This window comes from Pinus tabuliformis, chromosome 3_1, assembly GCF_031772625.1.
Source record: "Pinus tabuliformis cultivar Carrire ecotype Pingquan chromosome 3_1, CPIR1, whole genome shotgun sequence".
Classification (NCBI taxonomy): domain Eukaryota; kingdom Viridiplantae; phylum Streptophyta; class Pinopsida; order Pinales; family Pinaceae; genus Pinus; species Pinus tabuliformis.
The window spans coordinates 689,998,100-690,017,486 of record NC_142301.1 but is presented as its reverse complement, the minus strand read 5'-3'; the positions used below and the strand labels follow the sequence as shown (position 1 = coordinate 690,017,486).

Here is a 19,387-nt window from a genome sequence, read left to right as displayed (position 1 = left end):
AACACCCAATATTTCAAATATATCAAATACAACTCCTGCATTCCAAAAGTTCAACCTTCAACATGCTTTTAAACAGTATAATTACTCCTAGAATAACACAATAATAAGAAATATAGTGATGCCCTAGTGCCACTACAGATGCAAAGGGAATCCCAGGTAATGTCTCTTATGTATGATCCAACAGCCACCATGGGCTTCCAGGATGTGTGGATAGTAATTAATACTGCCTGTAATCAAAACAAATAACCTAATTTGCCAAGAACAGTATGACCAAATACATGCTCCTAAATCATCTGTCCAATAATGCAAGACTGGTTACTCCAATTTTCCTATAATAGTGTTGTCAACCAAACAATACTTCCATTGGTTTTCAGAGTAATATTATAATTATGAAATCGATGAAATGCAACTAAGCATTTCATCAGATCGAAAAGTAAAAGTTGGTAGAATGGGAGGATCTGGAGCTTCCTAAACTTGATTTAGAAGGCATTTCCGAAAAATATTGTCTTTTACCCTCCCAATCTGCCAATATTAGACTTTTGCATGTACCATCTTCATACACAGACTCTTAATTGGCATCTAGAGAACTTTACTGACCCTATATGTTGTGGCTCACCCCATGAAGAGGAACATGCCACTTTGAGTTTTAAAGCATCGAAACTGTCAAATTAAAGGGCATCACAACTACACTCTCAGTATAATTACAGAACTGAAGGACAAAACCTATATCTTAGATCCATAACAAAAATTTTACTAAGGCAGCAAGAAACCTTTTATCAATAACTCCCCAAATGTAGCCACAGCACAACTCTTTCAAAACTCGAATAGCTGTGATGCAAACTTCAATATGCTAGGACTATATGGGAGCTAACTGTAGTGTTTTCTGCACCAATTCCCTCTGCTCTTGTACATGTACCTGGGAAAACCCAGTTGCTGATGCAGCAGATGGAGCTCGACCTACATACTTTATGTCATGATATGTGCCCCGATTTATTGCCCTCATTGCAGTTAGAAGACGGGGAGTGATGTAATGATATGCTCCCATATTCATGGGCTCCTCCTGGCACCAGAGAATTTCTGCATCTGTAGAATCATCCCCACAGGTAGATGATTCAGTGTCAAAAACTGAGTCCAATTGAAATTGACAGGCTTGCACCTTTACATTTCATGTGTAAGTATGCAAATTATTTAGCAAATTATCTAGCATAATGTACAAAAGTAAAAAAATTTACTTGGATATCGCTTGAGCTCTCTCTGAACTAGGTCATATGGGAATGGGCAGAGTTGTTCCACACGACAGATAGCAACATCCTTTCCATTCACTCTTTCCCTTTCTTCAACAAGCTCATAATATACCTGCAAGATAAAATTGCATGAACTAAATGCCAATAATTATTCCATAATCTTGATAAGAAACAAGCCTATAAAGGATGTTCCCAAGAACATAGTATGAAACCCTTCCTAAAAATTGTGACATGCAAACAACATAAACCATTAAAATTTAAATAAGATTGTTCACAATTGCTACCTTTCCAGAGCAAAGTATAAGACGCCGAATGCCCTCCTCCTGATCAGAGTGATCATTCTGATCCTTTATGAGACGTTTGAATTGAGTTCCCTGTTTGTCAAATCCAGGATGGCCTTGTACATCATCAAATTCAGAAAGACTTGACTTACAGGCCTGAAGACGAAGAAGATTCTTTGGAGCCATCAAAACTAAAGGTTTACGAAAATCACGATGTATCTGAAAAAGAGGAGCAAACTGACAATTATAAGTATAGGAAATACAATCCAAACCAAACCAAAAAAACAGTAAAAAAAATATTAGAAGAATTCCACAAGGATAAACACCAAACATTATGCCACGATGGATTATAATTTATAGCAATGTTTTAAAACTCCGACTCCGACACCAACTCGGCCAAGGGTTGACTCCGACTCCGTATTGACTTGGCCGGCTCGATTTCAATGACTCGGTCGTTGTAAAAAATACATTAAATATTTATTTTTTTTATAAAAAAAACATAATTTTAAAGATTTTCATTTATGTTTCCAAACACACAGCATTAGAATATAGATGGAAGACAACATATGATCAAAGTAGGCTCATGAATATATCCATTATATCAAAATGGCACCCAGTGCACTGTCCAATACATACATGATCAAGGATTCAAAACAAAAACACATAACCAACGAGGCTAGAAATGGCCTCTACAACAAAAGTAAATTGTGACCAGTACTACTGGCTAGTAGCTACTGCCAGAGGAGCCAAGATCATGTGGATCAATCTCTGGATCATCATCAAAGTCAGACAGGGGGCCCCATGGCTCCTCCTCATCATCATTTAACCGTTTTTTATCCAAACGGTTTCTCTTCTTTGTGTGAATCCTCTCAAAGACAGACCAATTGCGCTCACACCCAATAGCACTGCAAGTTTGACTCAAAATACAAATTGCAAACTTCTGCAATTCAAGACAACAACTACCAAAAGCCTCCCACCATTGTGTTGCAAAAAACATAAGAGTGTAATGAGTTAGCTCAACAAAATTACAAATTATATCCAACTTTCAAATTATAAACGATTTAACAAAATTTAAAAAAACTATTAAGAATTTGAAAATTGAAATTTTTGTTTACCTAGCTCATTTGCTTCTCTTGCAATCTTTGCTAGGTTTTTCCCAAAGGTACCCGAGGCATTGGTGAAGGTCGTGACCTATCGGTGTATCTCCAGCTGATCAAACTCCAATGGGATCATGCGATCAATGTAGTCAATCAGTCCATCTCTAACCTCCCCCCTCAAAGCTCCTGTCTCCTTAGCTTTATAATGATACCGTGGGTTCAAAAAATACCCAGCTGCATGTATAGGGCAATGGAGTTGATTGTTCCATCTTTCATCAATGATTGCCCAAATGGGTCCATACTTAGCCACTTTATCCTTGTATGCCCTCTTTATTTGCTTCTTTGCTTGATCCATAGCCTCATAAATGAAGCCCATAGCCAATCTTTCCCCATCCACCAACCGCAACACCTTAACCAGTGGCTCAGCAAGCTTCACAATCTCTGCTACTTTTCTCCAAAATATTTCTTCATTAACTTTATTTTTCAATTCTTTGCCTTCCAGTTTGTGAGACCACTGGCTTTGATTCCATTCATCACTGGAAAACAACTTTTGCAAGTTTCTATGTTGGGAAAACATAGATTGCAATGTCAAAAAATGAGTAGCAAATCTAATGATGGTAGGCCTAATAATATCCCTGCCCCCAGTGTGTTTCCTCATGAGGTTCAAAATCCATGAATGATTGTAGATAAATTTTGTTATGCTTTTGGCATGATCTACAATGTTTTTGACCCAATCTAATTTTCCAATATCCTCAAGCATGAAGTCTATGCAATGTGAAGCACATGGGGTCCAAAAGATGGTCTTGTGTTTTTCCTCTAACAGTTTACCAGCAGGAACATAGTTAGAGGCATTATCTGTGATGACTTGAACAACATTATCCACCCCCACCTCCTCAACAACCTCATCCAATAGCTGAAACAGCAATTGCCCATCTTTTACCTTATCATATGCATCAACTGATTTTAAAAACATGGTTCCCCGTGGGCAAAAGATAAGAAAGTTTATGATGGTACGGTTTCTTTGATCAGTCCATCCATCTGACATGATGGTACATCATGTTCTTGCCCATGAGTCTTTGAAATCATTCAAATACTCATTAATGGATGAAATTTCTTTCTGCAAACAATACCCCCTTAGCTCATGCATAGTAGGGCCTTTGAAGCCTTTTCCAGCAGCATGTATAACATCAAACATAGGCTCATAATATGGTGAACGGGAAGCATTGAAGGGGATATCAACATCATACCACCATCTAGCTATGTAATCACAAGCAATTTCCTTCAATTCTTTCTTCCAATGGTCATCTAAAGTGGGCTGCATTTGACTTCTACTAGCTTGAGGACCATGTGCATCTGATGGAGAGGAGGGAGTGAAATAACTTTTGATATTCATATCACCCTTTTTCATTCTACCCTTTCCATTTTCTTGAATAGACTCAAAAGAGGGAGGAACATATTGGAAGGGGTTGGATGCATCAATACAAGGGATAGAGGAAGAATCCTCAAAATCAAAGTAGGGGTTGGTAGCCATCATTTTTTGTATATTCCTCTTCCTCCCAATTTCAGCCTCTAACTCTTTTTGCCTAGCCTTATCTTCTTTAAACTTCTCAAAGCTGGCTACAATTCCTTCCTAATCTCCCCAATTTTTGGTGAGATACATGGAGTAATTTGGCCTCTAATCCCCACCAAGTGTTGTTTCAGCCTATTAATGCCCCCAGGACCTTCCTTAATTTTTCTACGGCAAAATTTGCAATGCATTTGACTTTCAACCATTTCAACATATGCCCAAGCAGCATCTTTCACTCTAGGTGCCATTTTTTGACTTGGAAATGAAAGCAAACAATCTAAAAAAGAAGAGAAACATAACAATAAAATTTATAACAAAAAAAAAACATTGATTCAATGTTCATTTCTTTCACAAAAAACACTCTTTAGGATTTCTAAATTTGCACTAAAATTTAATAAGCAAAAACTGATTTGTACAAGTGAAAAAAAAGTACCTCCAGGCACAAACTGCCTCCTCAAGCTTGCTCCAAGAAACCAACTCATCAATGCTACTCCAAATCGCTGCCCAAGAAGCTCCTCACTCCAGCTACAATGCTTGCCCAAGACTCCTCACTGCTACTCCAAAAACAATATCAACAACTCACAAACTCTCACTGAAATTCTCACTCAAATGCATGAGATGGCTGTGAGAGAATGAGAGGGGTTGAGTGGGTTAAATAGGGTTTGGGAGAGGGGAATGGACCCCAAAGACCAACAACACAAGAACTAAATTCATTTGGAGTCCCCCACACTTAGCAAATATTAAAAAAAATTAAAAAAATTACGTTTTTTCAAGGTACCAGGCCGCTGTACATATCTCGACCGGGTTGATACGGACTCGGTCGTGCCGGCGAAGTTAATACCGAGCCGACCGAGTTGTGTAACAACTCAGCCGGCCGAACCGGTTACTTGGCTAGGTCACAATTTTCAGGCCTAGCTCAGACCAACTCGACCGAGTCGGTTTCGAGCTGGCCGTTTTTTAAAACATTGATTTACAACATACGTTTTCACAAAGGATAATGGCACATATTACAAGAACTTCACAAGCATACTGCCTGCATTGAAAAGTCACAAGAGAAAGGACCAAAACCATATAACAGAAGGCAGGACAAATCAGGCATATTCTTAAAAGGTGAGGTCTAACTGTTCTATGTTGTTAACTTTTTCACTGTAGTCCAGCGATACAATTATTGGCGAGATTGGTATATGTCACTACTTGAAATGCATTTTTCAATGCATACAAGGATCCAGAACCCTAAAATACTCTGAGCACCCAATATGTACATATTTAACAACTCAAATCCACCATTCCAACAAATTTTGACAGGATTTCAGGTAAAACTCATTGGAAAATAGGCTGGAAAAGGAAAAAAATCATAGATTGTAAAATACTCGATCATTATATCAATTCACAAAATAGAAACTATTTCTACTAGAATCGATGTTACCAGAACCAAACTGGTGATCAAACTGGAAAACTCTTCGAATTGGGAACCGATCGGAACCGATAAAAAAACAAACCAAATAACCGGTCAACCAAAAACAAATAAAATATTCAAATTTTAAAGAAAAACATATATATCCATGTGAATCCAAACCATTTATGCACAAATAAGAGAAAGTACTAATTTATATAGCATGTAAGGATGCACATAACCAAAATAGCATCAAGTGCAATCCATCTTTGAACTGAAAATACATCAACAAATAGGCTCTAGATGGCCTCTAGCATCCAAAAAATATCATGTTACAACAAATGCCTACCTATCATCAAAATCATTGCCTATATTGGGATCTTCGTCATCAATATCACCCTCTACGCATCAAGATTTTGTTTGAGTACATTTTTAGTAAAGTCGTAGTAGAGGAATTCAACAACCAATGCCACTAACATCAAGGTACATAGAGGGCTCAGTGCTCTTGATTAAATACTAGTTCCATACCCTCGTGCATGACAAAATCCAATGGAAACGTTGCAATCCCCCCAATCCTAAAGTCCTGAAAAACTATCAAGTTCGCTGGATTTTGAGTAAGATCTAAAATTCTACTTTCTCCATATGAAATCTAATGAGTTCGAAACCACTCTCAAACATCCTGATTCATTTCATGGTAATGTTAATAATTTAAGTAAAAGGTCATTTTTACATTAAGAAATTAACATTACAATGAATTGCGTAGCAATATTAGAGCCATACGATTGAATATTAGGCCTCCCCGCTCATTTTTTTTAATTGCATTCGGAACATCTTTGGTCAAATTGTACAAAACCGGCCAAGTTCGGTACAAAATCTTCCAGTTCAGTGAAAAAAAAGGCCACTTTAAAACCAAACCGACCATTTCTGGTTCCAAACCTCAAACTGTACCAGTTTGACCCCCAAACCGGTTGGACCGACCAATTCCAATAAATCTGACTAAAATACCATAGTTGATATATCACATTTGAGAAAGCACGGATCTGAACTTATAGTGCCCTAAAAACACCATTCATTCGACCTTAAGGGTCTCCACCTTGGTTTCCTGATTTACGAAGGTTACAGACTTGTAATAAGTCCTATTATAAGATGATTAAGTACTGCCAATACCATGAAGTTTTGCCATGTCAAAAGTGTGGCTTATACTAGACTCAAATATGTCAACAGTCATTCACAAGTCCTCCATCTTTTACGCAGAAAAGACTACTTGAAAATTTATATGCAAATTAATCCTTACCTGAATTACAAAGTACATGTAATTTGACTTAATCATCAATTGAAACTATAGTCTTAGGACTTGGCAGGTAGACTCAAGTCAATTCCTACCCATGACACTAGACAAGTTAGTTTAACCTTGCACTTAGCCTGTCCTGCCTAAAACCACCAAACAGCCATAAGCGCACTGATTTCTAACGGGAAACAAAGTCAACACGTGACAGACTGAATCAATGTGCTTATAAAATCAAACTTTTGGCTTATTTTCATAGTTATTGCTCATTTCTCCTTGAGGTTTCACAGAAGGGTTTCTAACTAGATTTTGTAAATTTTACACAACATCTAGGGTTTTGACCAGCATTTAGAGTTTCAACTTTTGAACTCCTAGTGCCTTTCTAGAAGGATTTCAAGTTGGTTTCAAGTTTTAGACATCAAAGGTAAGTGTTCAACATCTTTTTATCTAGGGTTCAGTTTTAGGGATTTTACTTTTTAGCAATGTTGTGAACATCACGATTAGGGTTAAATCGGCGAGGGTCCGAAATCGGAAAAAATTGTAAGAATCGGGGAAAAAATCGGTAAAAATCGACAAATACAAAAATATTCAAATTTTTAATATCTAAAACATCCACAACATAAAATAAATGCATTGACACATAAACATGAAAAGAAAACTAAATAATAAGATGTGTAACATCATGCCTAGTGCTACATCACACATAACAGTAAATCATGTCCTGAATACTAAGTCCTGAGTCCCAATTCAACCTCAAAATATCAACAAAAAATATAACTAGTATAGATCTATCTTAACCACCGATCTACCAAGCACCGAGATGGATCAAATCTCATTATATGCATTTTTTAGAATGCAAAACTTGAAAAAGAATTTACACTTAAAGAGATTTAATACCTTTTAGTGCTTGGTATTCATTGATTAAATTGTATTTTTGAATATTTTATCGTTATTAAAATTTTATATTAAAAATTGAATGAGTTACACATTTTCCTCTTATTAAGAAGTAACTACATTATTTTACCTTTAATTACTTTTGTATAAAGTTATATTATTTAACATAGATATCAAAATATTTTATTTATTACCTTTTAGAGTGAAAGTTGAATGAAAGTGAAATATCAAAGAACTCGGTTAATTGTTGTGTTAATCGAATTTTAATTGTTTATTTATATGGTTATTTTTTAAATTTTTTGTTGTTTTGGCCGACATTAGTGAAAATTATTTTTATTATTTTTTGAAGACGTGACATACTTACACATGGCCTTCATACTGGATTGTAAAAAGATCTATCTTAACCACAGATCTACCAAGAGCCAAGAGGGATCAAATCTCATTAAATGCAAATCTTTTTTTAGAATGCAAAACTTGAAAAGAGATTTACGAGAGATTTAATACCTTTTAGTGCTTGGTATTCATTGATTAAATTGTATTTTTTAATATTTTGTCATTTTTAAGATTTTATATTAAAAATTGAATGAGTTACACATTTTCCTCTTATTAAGAAGTAACTACATTATTTTACCTTTAATTACTTTTTCCTGTCAAGTATTGAAATATTTAACTAAGGTAAACATTAATACATATATTAGAGAGATATTCCATACTAAAATATATTAGTTAATACAATTTATTTAAGTTTTATATTGAGATATTTATAAGAGAAATAGAAGCTTTTTTTAATTACTTTTGTAGAAAGTTATATTATTTAACATATATATCAAAATATTTTATTTATTACTCGAAGAGTGAAAGTCACATATCAACCAACCAAGTTGAATGAAAGTGAAATATCAATGAACTCAGTTAATTGTTGTGTTAATTGATTTTTAATTGTTTATTTATGTGGTTTTTTCTTTGGTGGACATTAGTGGAAATTATTTTTATTATTTTTTGAACATGTGACATACTTACACATGGCACTCATACTAGATTGTAGAAAGATGTATCTTAACCACAAATCTACTAAGAGGTGAGAGGGATCAAATCTCATTAAATGCAAATCTTTTTTTAGAATGAAAAACTTTAAAAAAGATTTACACGTAAAGAAATTTTATCCATTTTGCTTCATCTCGATTGTTTAAATTGTATTTTTGAATATTTTATTGTTCTTAATATTTTATCATTATTAATATAGAGAGAGATATCATACTAAAATATATTAGTTAATACAATTTATTTAAGTTTTATACTGAGATATTTATAAGAGAAATAGAAGTTTTTTTTTGTTTAATTACTTTTATATAAAATTATAACATGATATCAAAATATTTTATTTAATATTCGAAGAGTGAAAGTGAAATATCAACAAACCAAGCAAAATGAAAGTGAAATATCAACGAACTCGGTTAATTGTTGTGTTAATCGATTTTTAATTGTTTATTTATATGGTTATTTTTAATTATTTTTTTGGCTGACATTAGTGAATTTTTTTTTTATTATTTTTTGAAAATGTGACATATATACACATGGCCCTCAATACTAAATTGTATAATGAGCCTCTCAGCTCAATAATGCATCTCATATCATGATTCATAATGTCATATACAATGAAATGAACCAAATAACTAATACTAATGATTTCATTTGCCCCTCTTGCGAGAAATTGTAAGAACTTTCTCTCTAGATGAAAAAGGCGGTGGCGCTGACAGTGGACTCTGTTGTGCTCTAGACGCTAAAGAAATAGGAGCTATAGGAGGTAGACCACGTCCTCTACTGGAGACAAGGGTACATGGTGTCACCTCCTCCTCTACTCCCTCCACTACATCCTTCTCTAACCAATCAGGGTCGACTCCATGATAGGCCTCTCGGTCTCAACCCTTCATGTAGCAGTGGTGCCAATCCCATCCAATGAGATGGCCTCCACATCAGGTGTCCACCTAAGTTGCTTCACCCACAATCGAAGATTGTAGTAGATGTAGACTATGTCATTAAGTCGTTGGGATTCCAACCTGTATAAAGGTCATAAATTAATAAATAATAAATTAATAATAATAAAAATATATATTATTTAATTGGAATATTTCAAACTGTTGCACTTCTTGGTGTGTATTTTTTCAAATACACTCCAATTGCACTCACATCCCGAGGAGCTACATGTTTGGTTGAGCACTCGAATGTCAAGTCTTTAGAGATTGGGTACTCTACCATCGTAGCTTCTCCACCATGCATCTACAACAAATAAGATAACCATAAGAAAAAAAATGAAAGTTGAAAGTTGAAGCAAAGTACAAACTTGAAGAGACAATGAATTTTGAAACAAACTAAAACTTACCTAGCATTTTAGTCTTCCTCTCATGGACAGCCATGTCAAAGCTAAAGGTGCCATCTGTCATTCTGTATATCTCCATTTCTTTGGAGATTTATGCACGTTCTATTGGAGACGGCACCATCTTCTGAACACAAGTAAAGAATCCATCCATGACCTCAGCGTCAAATAAGAAACCACAGGAGTAAGAAAATGTGGGGTTCAAGTAGATCTCTGCAACATGAATGGGACAACGGAGTGTATTGTTCCATCGCTCATCAATCACTTCCCATATGAATTGTTGTTTCTCAAACCCCTCATCCCCCTTATCGTCATAGTAGTTGCAAATGGATTCTTTGGCCCTATCCATGGCCTCATACAAGTAGCCCATTGCGGGCTTATTTCCATCAATTAATCGAAGAACCTTTACCAAAAGTTCAGTAATGCTACACACCAATTGCACTACTGCCCAAAATCTTTCCTAGTATGAAACTAACCCACATATGACCTCTCCCTCTAGTTTGGGGCTATATGACAAAGTATGCCACTCCTCTAAAAGAAATTCTCTTTACATCCCACATAGAATTCAGGAGGGATTGAAGAGATATTAAACTAGTGGAAAACCCTGTAATGGAAGGGCGCACCAACTCCTTGTTGGTGAATGTTCTTATCAAATGAAGCACAGATGCATGATTATATATAAATTTTGTAATGTTTTTTGATGATTCAACAATATCCTTAACAAAAGGAATTTTTCCTATGTTCTCCAACATCAAATCAACGTAGTGTGTAGCACAATGTGTCCAAAATAAGTTAGGATGCCTCTCCATAAGCATCTTGCCAACAACAACATAATTTGCAGCATTGTCCGTTATGACTTGGACAACATGTTGTGGACCCACCTCCTGAATGAACACATCCAACAAATCACATAATAACCATGCATCTTTGATATGTGCAGATGCATCAACAAATTTCATAAACATTGTCCATTTGGGACAATTAACCAAGAAGTTAATAAGGTTTCTACCCTTTTGATCGGTCCAACCATTTGACATCACAGTGCATCTTGTGTGTGCCCATGATTCCCTCAACTCCTCCAATCTCTTAGTGCAGTCAACATTTTCATTTTGAAGAACGTGCCCTCTAAAGTCATCATATGAAGGGGCTTTGTACCCTGGGCCAACAATAGCAATAGCATCAATCGCGGGCTAGAAAAATGGATTGTTCCTAGCAATGCTGAAAGAAATATCAATACAAAGAAAAAACTTGCCCAACAACTTGTCAACTTCTTCCTTCTCTCTTTTTATAATAACTGACGAGATAGATGGTTTTGCACCAAGTGTAGTTCTAAGAACAAAAAATGATGAGGTAGCGATGGGGTTGGGTGTAGATGTTGATGGTGAAAAACCAGTACCAATTTCATAGTCACCTCTCAATCCTGACACTCCACCCCCTGCCATTTGACTCTTCAGAGCTGCCTTGTAAAGTTTGGTTGTCTCTATTTCTTCCAATGATTTGAAGGCTCTTCGAATGATTTCTGGATTTGTATTTGAGCAAGGCCCTACCTCATGTCCAGGAATTTGTGCATGCTGGTACTCCAATCTATCATATGATGCCCACATAACTTGCAAGTCAAATTTGATCTGTCAAACCCTCCATCAGGTTCACCAAATTCCCACAAAGGGTCCAATTTTCTTGGCATCTTTGTAACTTTGTTGAATCTTGAGTTTTAATGTAAGACCGAAGTTTGAAGTCTGAACCTAGGGCACAAGAAGAATTGCAAGTTAAACAAATGAAATTAAAATTTACATACAACATTATGAATTTTTGACCAAAAAAAACCTCAACTCAATGCAACAATAATGCAAAAAAATATGTATTCAAACTCAATAAAAAATCACGAAAAGAAACTATGGCACAAGAAGAAATTAAATGAATAAAACAAACAATCAAGATTTTGCATTTTTGACCGAAAAAAACCCTCCACTAAATGCAACAAAAATGACAAAAAAAAACACTCAAATCCAAACAAAAATCATGGAAAATAAATGGGTGATAGAAATCCAAGGAAAGACAAGAAAAAAACAACAAAAAAATGGCCAAATTTGATGCCCATACCTAAAAACCACGCTCTGTTGAAGAAACTTGGTCCAAACTTGAATTTTTTTTGCTTGGGATGCTAAATTCCTTCACTTTTCCCCTATCTTGCCCTTATAGATGAGTTATCCTCCTGAGCTCTCACTCTTGCTCTCTGTCTGCAAAATGAACCCAAAAAAAACCAAAATTTCCCTTTAAAAACGCATTGTTGCTGCTAACCACGATTTTTACCAAAAATTGCGATTTTTTCCCGATTTTTTCAACCTGAAGAAAAAATAAATAAAAAAAAAAAAATCACTGATGTTATCAGTCGATAAAATTGTCCCATTGAAAAAAGCGTGATTTTTTCAAATGATTGTGATAACATCGCGATGTTCGCAACACTGATTTTTAGGATTTTTAGCTTCTAGGGTTTTTCCCTTTCTGCATTTTTTTACACATTTAGCACTGGAATGGCACTAAAATAGTTCCTCATTTTTGTCACAGCCTGGGGAGAATTTCTTCCTTTAAATATTAGCATTGCAACAACTTTCGAGACCAAATGGAAAAAACAATGATTTTGAGGCATGTAACAACAAATTTCAGCCCTATTTTTCACCACCTTTTACAGGCTCAATGCCTAAGGCTTTGGATTTCACCTGGAACTACTACACATTGGCCAAAAGATGCACCGTCATCTGCAAAGTTTTTAGGGAAAAATGTAACGGGGGCATCAATTGGCTTGAGTATCATATTTAGCCATGTCCCCAGAGGCACTATGAGATTTTGTCCAAATGTGAATCAAGATGTTAAACACCAAGCAGTGCTAACCCTAGATACAACAGCGTCTACAAAAAATCAGCAATCCTTTTTTGATTATTATAAATTAAAGAGTATCAAGAAACCTCAGAACAAGCAGAATATGACGAAACTCAAACACTACAAGGCAGTGATACAAAAAGGTCAATAAAACATGCAGCAGGTGTACTAATACTACTGCCTAGTTCTCAACCCAACCCTTTTGCACTCCCAACAATGGTGGGGGAAATTTGCATGAAAAGTTAGGAAGGCAGTAAAATAAATTTCATACTATTCAACCATTCCATTCAACGTGGCGACGAGCACATACTAGCAAAGCATGGTCAATTCTATTGTCGCCATTGGCCTATACTTTAAAGCACCCATGTCTAACACCTTAAGAACTGCCCTGTTGTCTGAAGTAGTTCAAGGCGTGTAAGATGTCCTGCAAAGTATTCAGGATGCATTGCAGGAAACTGATTGCACCATCATGTTGGATTGATGGACTTATAAGAGAAATAAGGCCTTGCACAATTTCCTTGTCTCTTCCCCAAAAGACACAATGTTCATCAAATCTGTTCATGCATTTCATGAGGTACAAAATTTTAAATTCTTTGTGATTTGCTTGAATCAATTATTTTGGAAACGGTCATGGAAAATGTAGTAAAAGTAGTCACCAATAATGCAACCAACCATGTGGTCGTTGGTCAATTGTTAATGGAGAGAAACCCCTCCAATTTCTATACCTGGTGTGCCGCACAGTGCTTAGACCTAATTTCAAAGGCTACAAAGAAATTCTAGAGAAGCTTGAGTCCATCACAAAATGCATTGAAATTTTAGAGTAGGTTGAGTCCATCACAAAATACATTTATAATCATATAGGGGTACTCAACATGACAAGGACTCACACTGAAGGTTTGTCATCACTAGATTTTGCTATAAACTTCATAACCTTGCATTGCATTGCTATAGAAAGTTAGCTTTGAAAAGGATGTTTGTGGCCTATGACTAGATGCAATCCAAGCATTTCATGACTGCAAGAGTTCACAGATTACAATGTTTTGTTACAATGATTCCTTTTGGAAGGATGCCAAAGAAGTGGTCACATTTGTTAGCTTTTTAAGTTACTCCAAAAGTATTTTCACCTTGCTAAAAAAGCGCTTTATCTCCTAGCCCCTTGATAATGCTTCATGGACATATGGATGGCTTAGTTTAGGTGGCTATTTGACCTTAGTTGGAGTCATGGCATGATGCTCTTGAGTCTTACCCATAGTTCCACCAAGTTTTCGGGACATGGGGAAGGGAGAGCAGGGAAACGCTGGAGCAGTCTATGCAAAAGCTCCCCACCAATTTTTAGGAAACATGGGGGGACATCAGGGTCTTTAACACAAGGGACCCCAACAAAAATAGTAAAATACTAAAAAATTATAAATATATCATTGAAATTTTATAATTTAATTGTCTTTATCATTATATAACACTTACATCATGAAAGATAAATCGATGAATCATATAACTAAAACAAATTTAAAACAAAAAGCATGATACAATCATACATTTAACTGTAACATTGTACAATGAAAATAAAAGTTTAAAACATATTGAAGTTCCAACTATGAATACTAAATATTGAAATAAAAGTCAAGTTTGATACATCATGATTCAAGTTTTTATACAGTCGAGTCTAATATATCATATATCAAGATTTAAAACAAACTAAAGTCTACAATTGAAGTCAGAAACAGAAAAGTAGATAACATAAGAACATATCAAATGACAAATGAGCATAATTGCTCAATGTAATGCCCCACTAGTCTCTGCATCCAGTTGTTGCATGAATAAATTAGGTTCAACAATGTCACCCTCTGAATCAGAATCACTTGCATTCTCAAAAATGTTGAGTGGCATACCAACCAACCCCATTTTGTGTCTCATCAAGCCCCTCCTCCATATCTACCTATGCATCATCCTCTGGATTGCCATCCCATCATGTTGTTGGTCCCTTCAAAATATGAAATAACCAAAAAGAACACTTCCCCCCATCGATTTATAGTATATTTATAATATTTTATAAAAAAATTAGGGATTTGACCTCAATTTTTTTATGAAACACTGGAAAAGTTTCCTCTCTTAGGAGGAAACGTCCCCCCTCTGAGTTTCCTCGTGTTTCTATTTTTTGGGGACATAGGGAAACATCCCCCAGTGTTACACGTCATTTTGTCGCATTAGGCAAATGACCATCGGTTTGGATCTTTCGCTATCCATAAATGTGTCCCAAAGCATTCCCTTGCAAAGTTAGAATCCAAACTATCCCAAAGAAGGTGAAATTACTGGATCCCATGGTTCAAAACCCTATTTTTGGCTTCTTGCGCAGTTCCCTAGTCAATCTTTGTGCATACATAGAAGAGTCCATTAGAAATTACGCATAAGTGAACTCTATCTTACACTGTGACCTGTGCACATGACTTAACGAATGTAAAAATAAAAAGTAAAGTCTAGAAGCATTGTTAGTCGTATCTATTCCAACTAACAAGCTTCGAATGGGTGCCTATTCAGCCTTGATCCCTCCCATCATGGAGCTACTCCCTCTCTTTGTGGAACCCCTATCCCACCATTAGTGGATCTCATCCCTTGGAAAATGGATCCCAAACTTCCCCTCCTTGGCCTATAAAGCTAACACAGGCTTGAGGATTGGAGAGGACAGTTGGAAGTAAGCTTATGCTACTGGAACAAGGTTGGAAGGCTATTCATTCAAGGAGAGGGTCAGAGATTGTGGGAGGGGACTTGCGACATTCATGGTTGTAAGTCTATTCTCCATTTTATTAATATCAAGGCAACTGTTCTTTCTCAATTATATATTTGTTAATACAATTTGTAGGATTCCTTGATCACCTACATAGATTATGATAGCATATTGATCCATTTTAATATATGATTGAGTTAATTAGTTCATTTATCTCTTATACGATATATTGGATGCTTTGATCTCATGTATGTTTTTGTCTATGCAGATCTTCTTTAGGACATCTCGTAGAAGTTGTGGGAAGCAATGGGAAGATCTTTAAAGCATCGAGGAGAAGCGGATGGTCGAAAGCTCTGAATAGGACTTCATCGGGCATTTTGATTTAAACAGTAAGTGACTTTTATCATAGTATTTGTTTCAATGAATCGTAGTCTAGAGAAAGGTAACAGTGCCTAGTTGTTTCTTACCAGATTTCTCTGAGGTCTAAGGAGATCGCTCTTGTCCACAAGAGGGATAAGTCTGCAAGAGGGATTGGCAATTCCGCTGGGATTCGTATCACTCTCCATTATTTTCCTTGTTAGACCTTTTGAACTTTTTGTAAAAGCCCTCTATGAGTGTTTGGAAATCTTCAAAATCAAGATTGTGGGTTTTATTTGACTTGTTTTTTTATTTTTTCCAAAGTTTCCCGTTGTACGCACTTTAGCTTCAGGCACAGAACGCACTTTTCTTTCTGCAACAGTGCATATACGCATTGGTTTGCTCTATGACCTGCGCACATACCTGGAATTTTTTGAAAATTTCAGTTTTATCCTCATCAAGTCCAAAGTTTTTGGTTTTTCCTGTTTAGTTACACTTGTTTGTACCTTCTTTGAGTGTCTGTCAGTTTGGCTGAGTGCTATGAAAATATTTGCTTATGATTATCTTGTTTTTGCAAATTAGGGTAAAGTCTCATCTAGTGAATGGTTGATCTATCAAAAGAGAGATCAGTTGGTCTTGCTTTGTTGATTGTTTGTCTTTCTTCTTTCAGTCAGATCAGGTCTTGAGTTTAGTTTTCTCTTTTGCGAAAGATTGTTTTGTGTGTGAAAAACAATGATTTACAAGATTGGGTATTGTTTGTGAAAAATACTTACGTTAGTTTTGAAACGAAAAGTCATTTTTCTTTCTACTGCTGAAGTGTTTATTAACTGTACTCTTCACTGCAAGTGAATTTGTAGCATTCAATCAGAGAAAATTCATTTTAGTGTTCATTGGTTTCTTCTTGCATTTTGTGAATTTCCAAGTGATTGTATGTTTAAAGAAAAATTTCTTGATTTTTTGTGTTATTGGTCAAAGTGAAAATCTTGAAGTTAATTTCAATTTTTGGGTAATTCGAAATTGGATATCTGCATGGTAGGAAAAGGGATATTTTTGGGATTTAGAGTTTTTACATTTCCATTGGAAAAATTGAAAAACTCTTTCTTTACTTCAGATAGAAATTCATTGAAACGAAAAGATAATATTTTCATTTTTTATTGCATTAGGATTTGTATCAAATCACAATTCCATCATGTTTCATGTCCATTAACTTTGAGTAAATAACAACTCTTAAAATCAACGCTAATAAAATCAATCTAGAATTTTTTTATTTTTAGGGCTCTTTTCCACCTACAGTAGATCAGGTTGTAGGGATTTGGAATAGGGAAGTGAGTTAACTTTCCAAAGCTGTAAACAAACATTAACATCTTGTGATAGGGAGAAAAATCCATTTACTGCAATTTTGCTCTGGGAAGCTCCCCTTACAAAGGAGTTAAGCACGAGATCATATCGAACCTGGTAAAGTGATCTACCCCACTTCATTGGCTACAGTAGAGTGATTTACACATACTAAAAACGGTGCCAAAAGGTACTTGAGAGTCACTTGGAAGTAAACCTCAGATTAACCTTGTTAAGGAACTTCCAAGGGGATTGAGCTTTATTCCTCTTCCCTTCAAGTTAAAGAAAAGATCATGTCGGCCTAATCTTATTGAGTCACAATGATTCACATAGCTCATGTGGACTCATTTATGTAGACCAACCACTATATATACAAGGTAAAGGCACTTTGCATAAACATAGTACAAAACTTGGGTACCTCTGAGATTTTGGTGATAGTTACAATCAACTAGTTTAGATATTTTTTGATGAAGAGTACAGTGATGAATTCAGACTCCTAGCATGGTCACACAGTAGTTCCGATCTCTGTGTTAATGGACACTTTCGGGTGTCATATCACAATATACAGTTCAGACAAGAGAAGAGACGGCGAAGGTTTGTCTAGGAAACAGTTCGGATCTCCACAGTAAAGAAGCTTGAATATGTCTCTCTGTAATCTCGAGTAAACAATGACAATATGAAGTTCGTATCTTTGGGTAAAAGGTTTCATTGCTACAACAAAAAGATAAAGTGTGAATAAGAGTATCTATATCACAGCCAAATGAAGTATAGAAGCCACGGTTTGGTGATGTGAAAGAGTTGCCATTAAGAGAAGTATTACAATGTCTTGTTAATGTTGTAGTAAGGACAGTTTGGTGACAAAATAGTGATATGGTACAGTACCATCTCAAGTGTGTCAATTGTTCGTTGCTATCATATTATGCTCAGAAAGGAGATGATCTCAATACGTAAGAGGAACCAAAAGGAGGAAGGAGAAGACAATCAAGAGAGCTAGTGTCTTGATCTTGGAAGCAACTAATAGCTCAAGGGTCTCGGTCTTGGTATTCGTCAATTGGAATCTTTATAAGAAGAATTTGTGCGGATTTTCCTCTCAAAGAGTTAGAGGTTTTGGCCCTAGCTCATAGCCTACATGTTGTGTCTCTTGTCTATTTATGTTCATGCATTGGTTACTGTTTGATGAAGAAGAATACTAATAATCTAACATGAAGAAGATACTAATCTAATAAACAAGTAAAAAGCATTCACAAACAGTGACTAATCGAAGAGAAATCACCTAATGCTAATCTTAGGGCTTTTACTCGAGGTGACGACGGAGGGGAAGTCTCTGTTGTACCTGGAATAGTCGTTGGCTAGACTCACTTGGACCTTTTTGGAGGGTATTCTTCATTCGAGATGGGATAAATTAAGTTTACTTGCACCAGATCGTGTACACTGTACATTAAGCAGGTTGTCAGCGTAACTGGCTCCACCCACTCTATCTTTAGCCATTTTTCGCTTTTACTCGAGGTGACGACAGAGGGGAAATCTTTGTTGTACCTGGAATAGTCATTGGCTAGACTCACTTGGACCTTTTTGGAGGGTATTCTTCATTCGAGATGGGATAAATTAAGTTTACTTGCACCAAATCGTGTACACTGTACATTAAGCAGGTTGTTAGCATAACTGGCTCCACCCACTCTATCTTTAGCCATTTTTCACTTTGATCTCTACGACATTGGATTTCATCACCAACTAGTGATTTCGCCATGAAAAGCTTGTTTGCATGGTTTGGTTCCTTAGATTTACTAGCGCATGTTATTTGCTTGTTTTTAATTTTTACAGACCTTAGGTGTAAATTTATCTAAGTTGAATCTAATGGCAACAATGCCAGAAGTTACCGATAAAGACCTCCCTTTTAATGGGAACCCTAATCCTCTCCCTAATTTTGCAAATGTCGGTCCTCCTTATATGGCTACATTGTC

The 19,387-nt window shown here is 35.9% G+C and overlaps 1 protein-coding gene across 1 annotated transcript in view; it reads right to left on the bottom strand.

Annotated features, from left to right (window-relative positions):
• Positions 1 to 338: 338 nt before the first annotated feature.
• Positions 339 to 19,387, bottom strand: part of LOC149189005 (uncharacterized) — a 108,739-nt gene continuing 89,690 nt past the window's right edge. The window contains exons 7-9 of the mRNA XM_089411746.1: positions 1,529 to 1,744; positions 1,233 to 1,356; positions 339 to 1,083 (exon numbers count right to left, since the gene is read on the bottom strand). Of these exons, the coding sequence (XP_089267872.1) occupies positions 857 to 1,083; positions 1,233 to 1,356; positions 1,529 to 1,744 (567 nt within the window). The 3' untranslated portion in view covers positions 339 to 856. The remainder of the gene's footprint in view (positions 1,084 to 1,232; positions 1,357 to 1,528; positions 1,745 to 19,387) is intronic.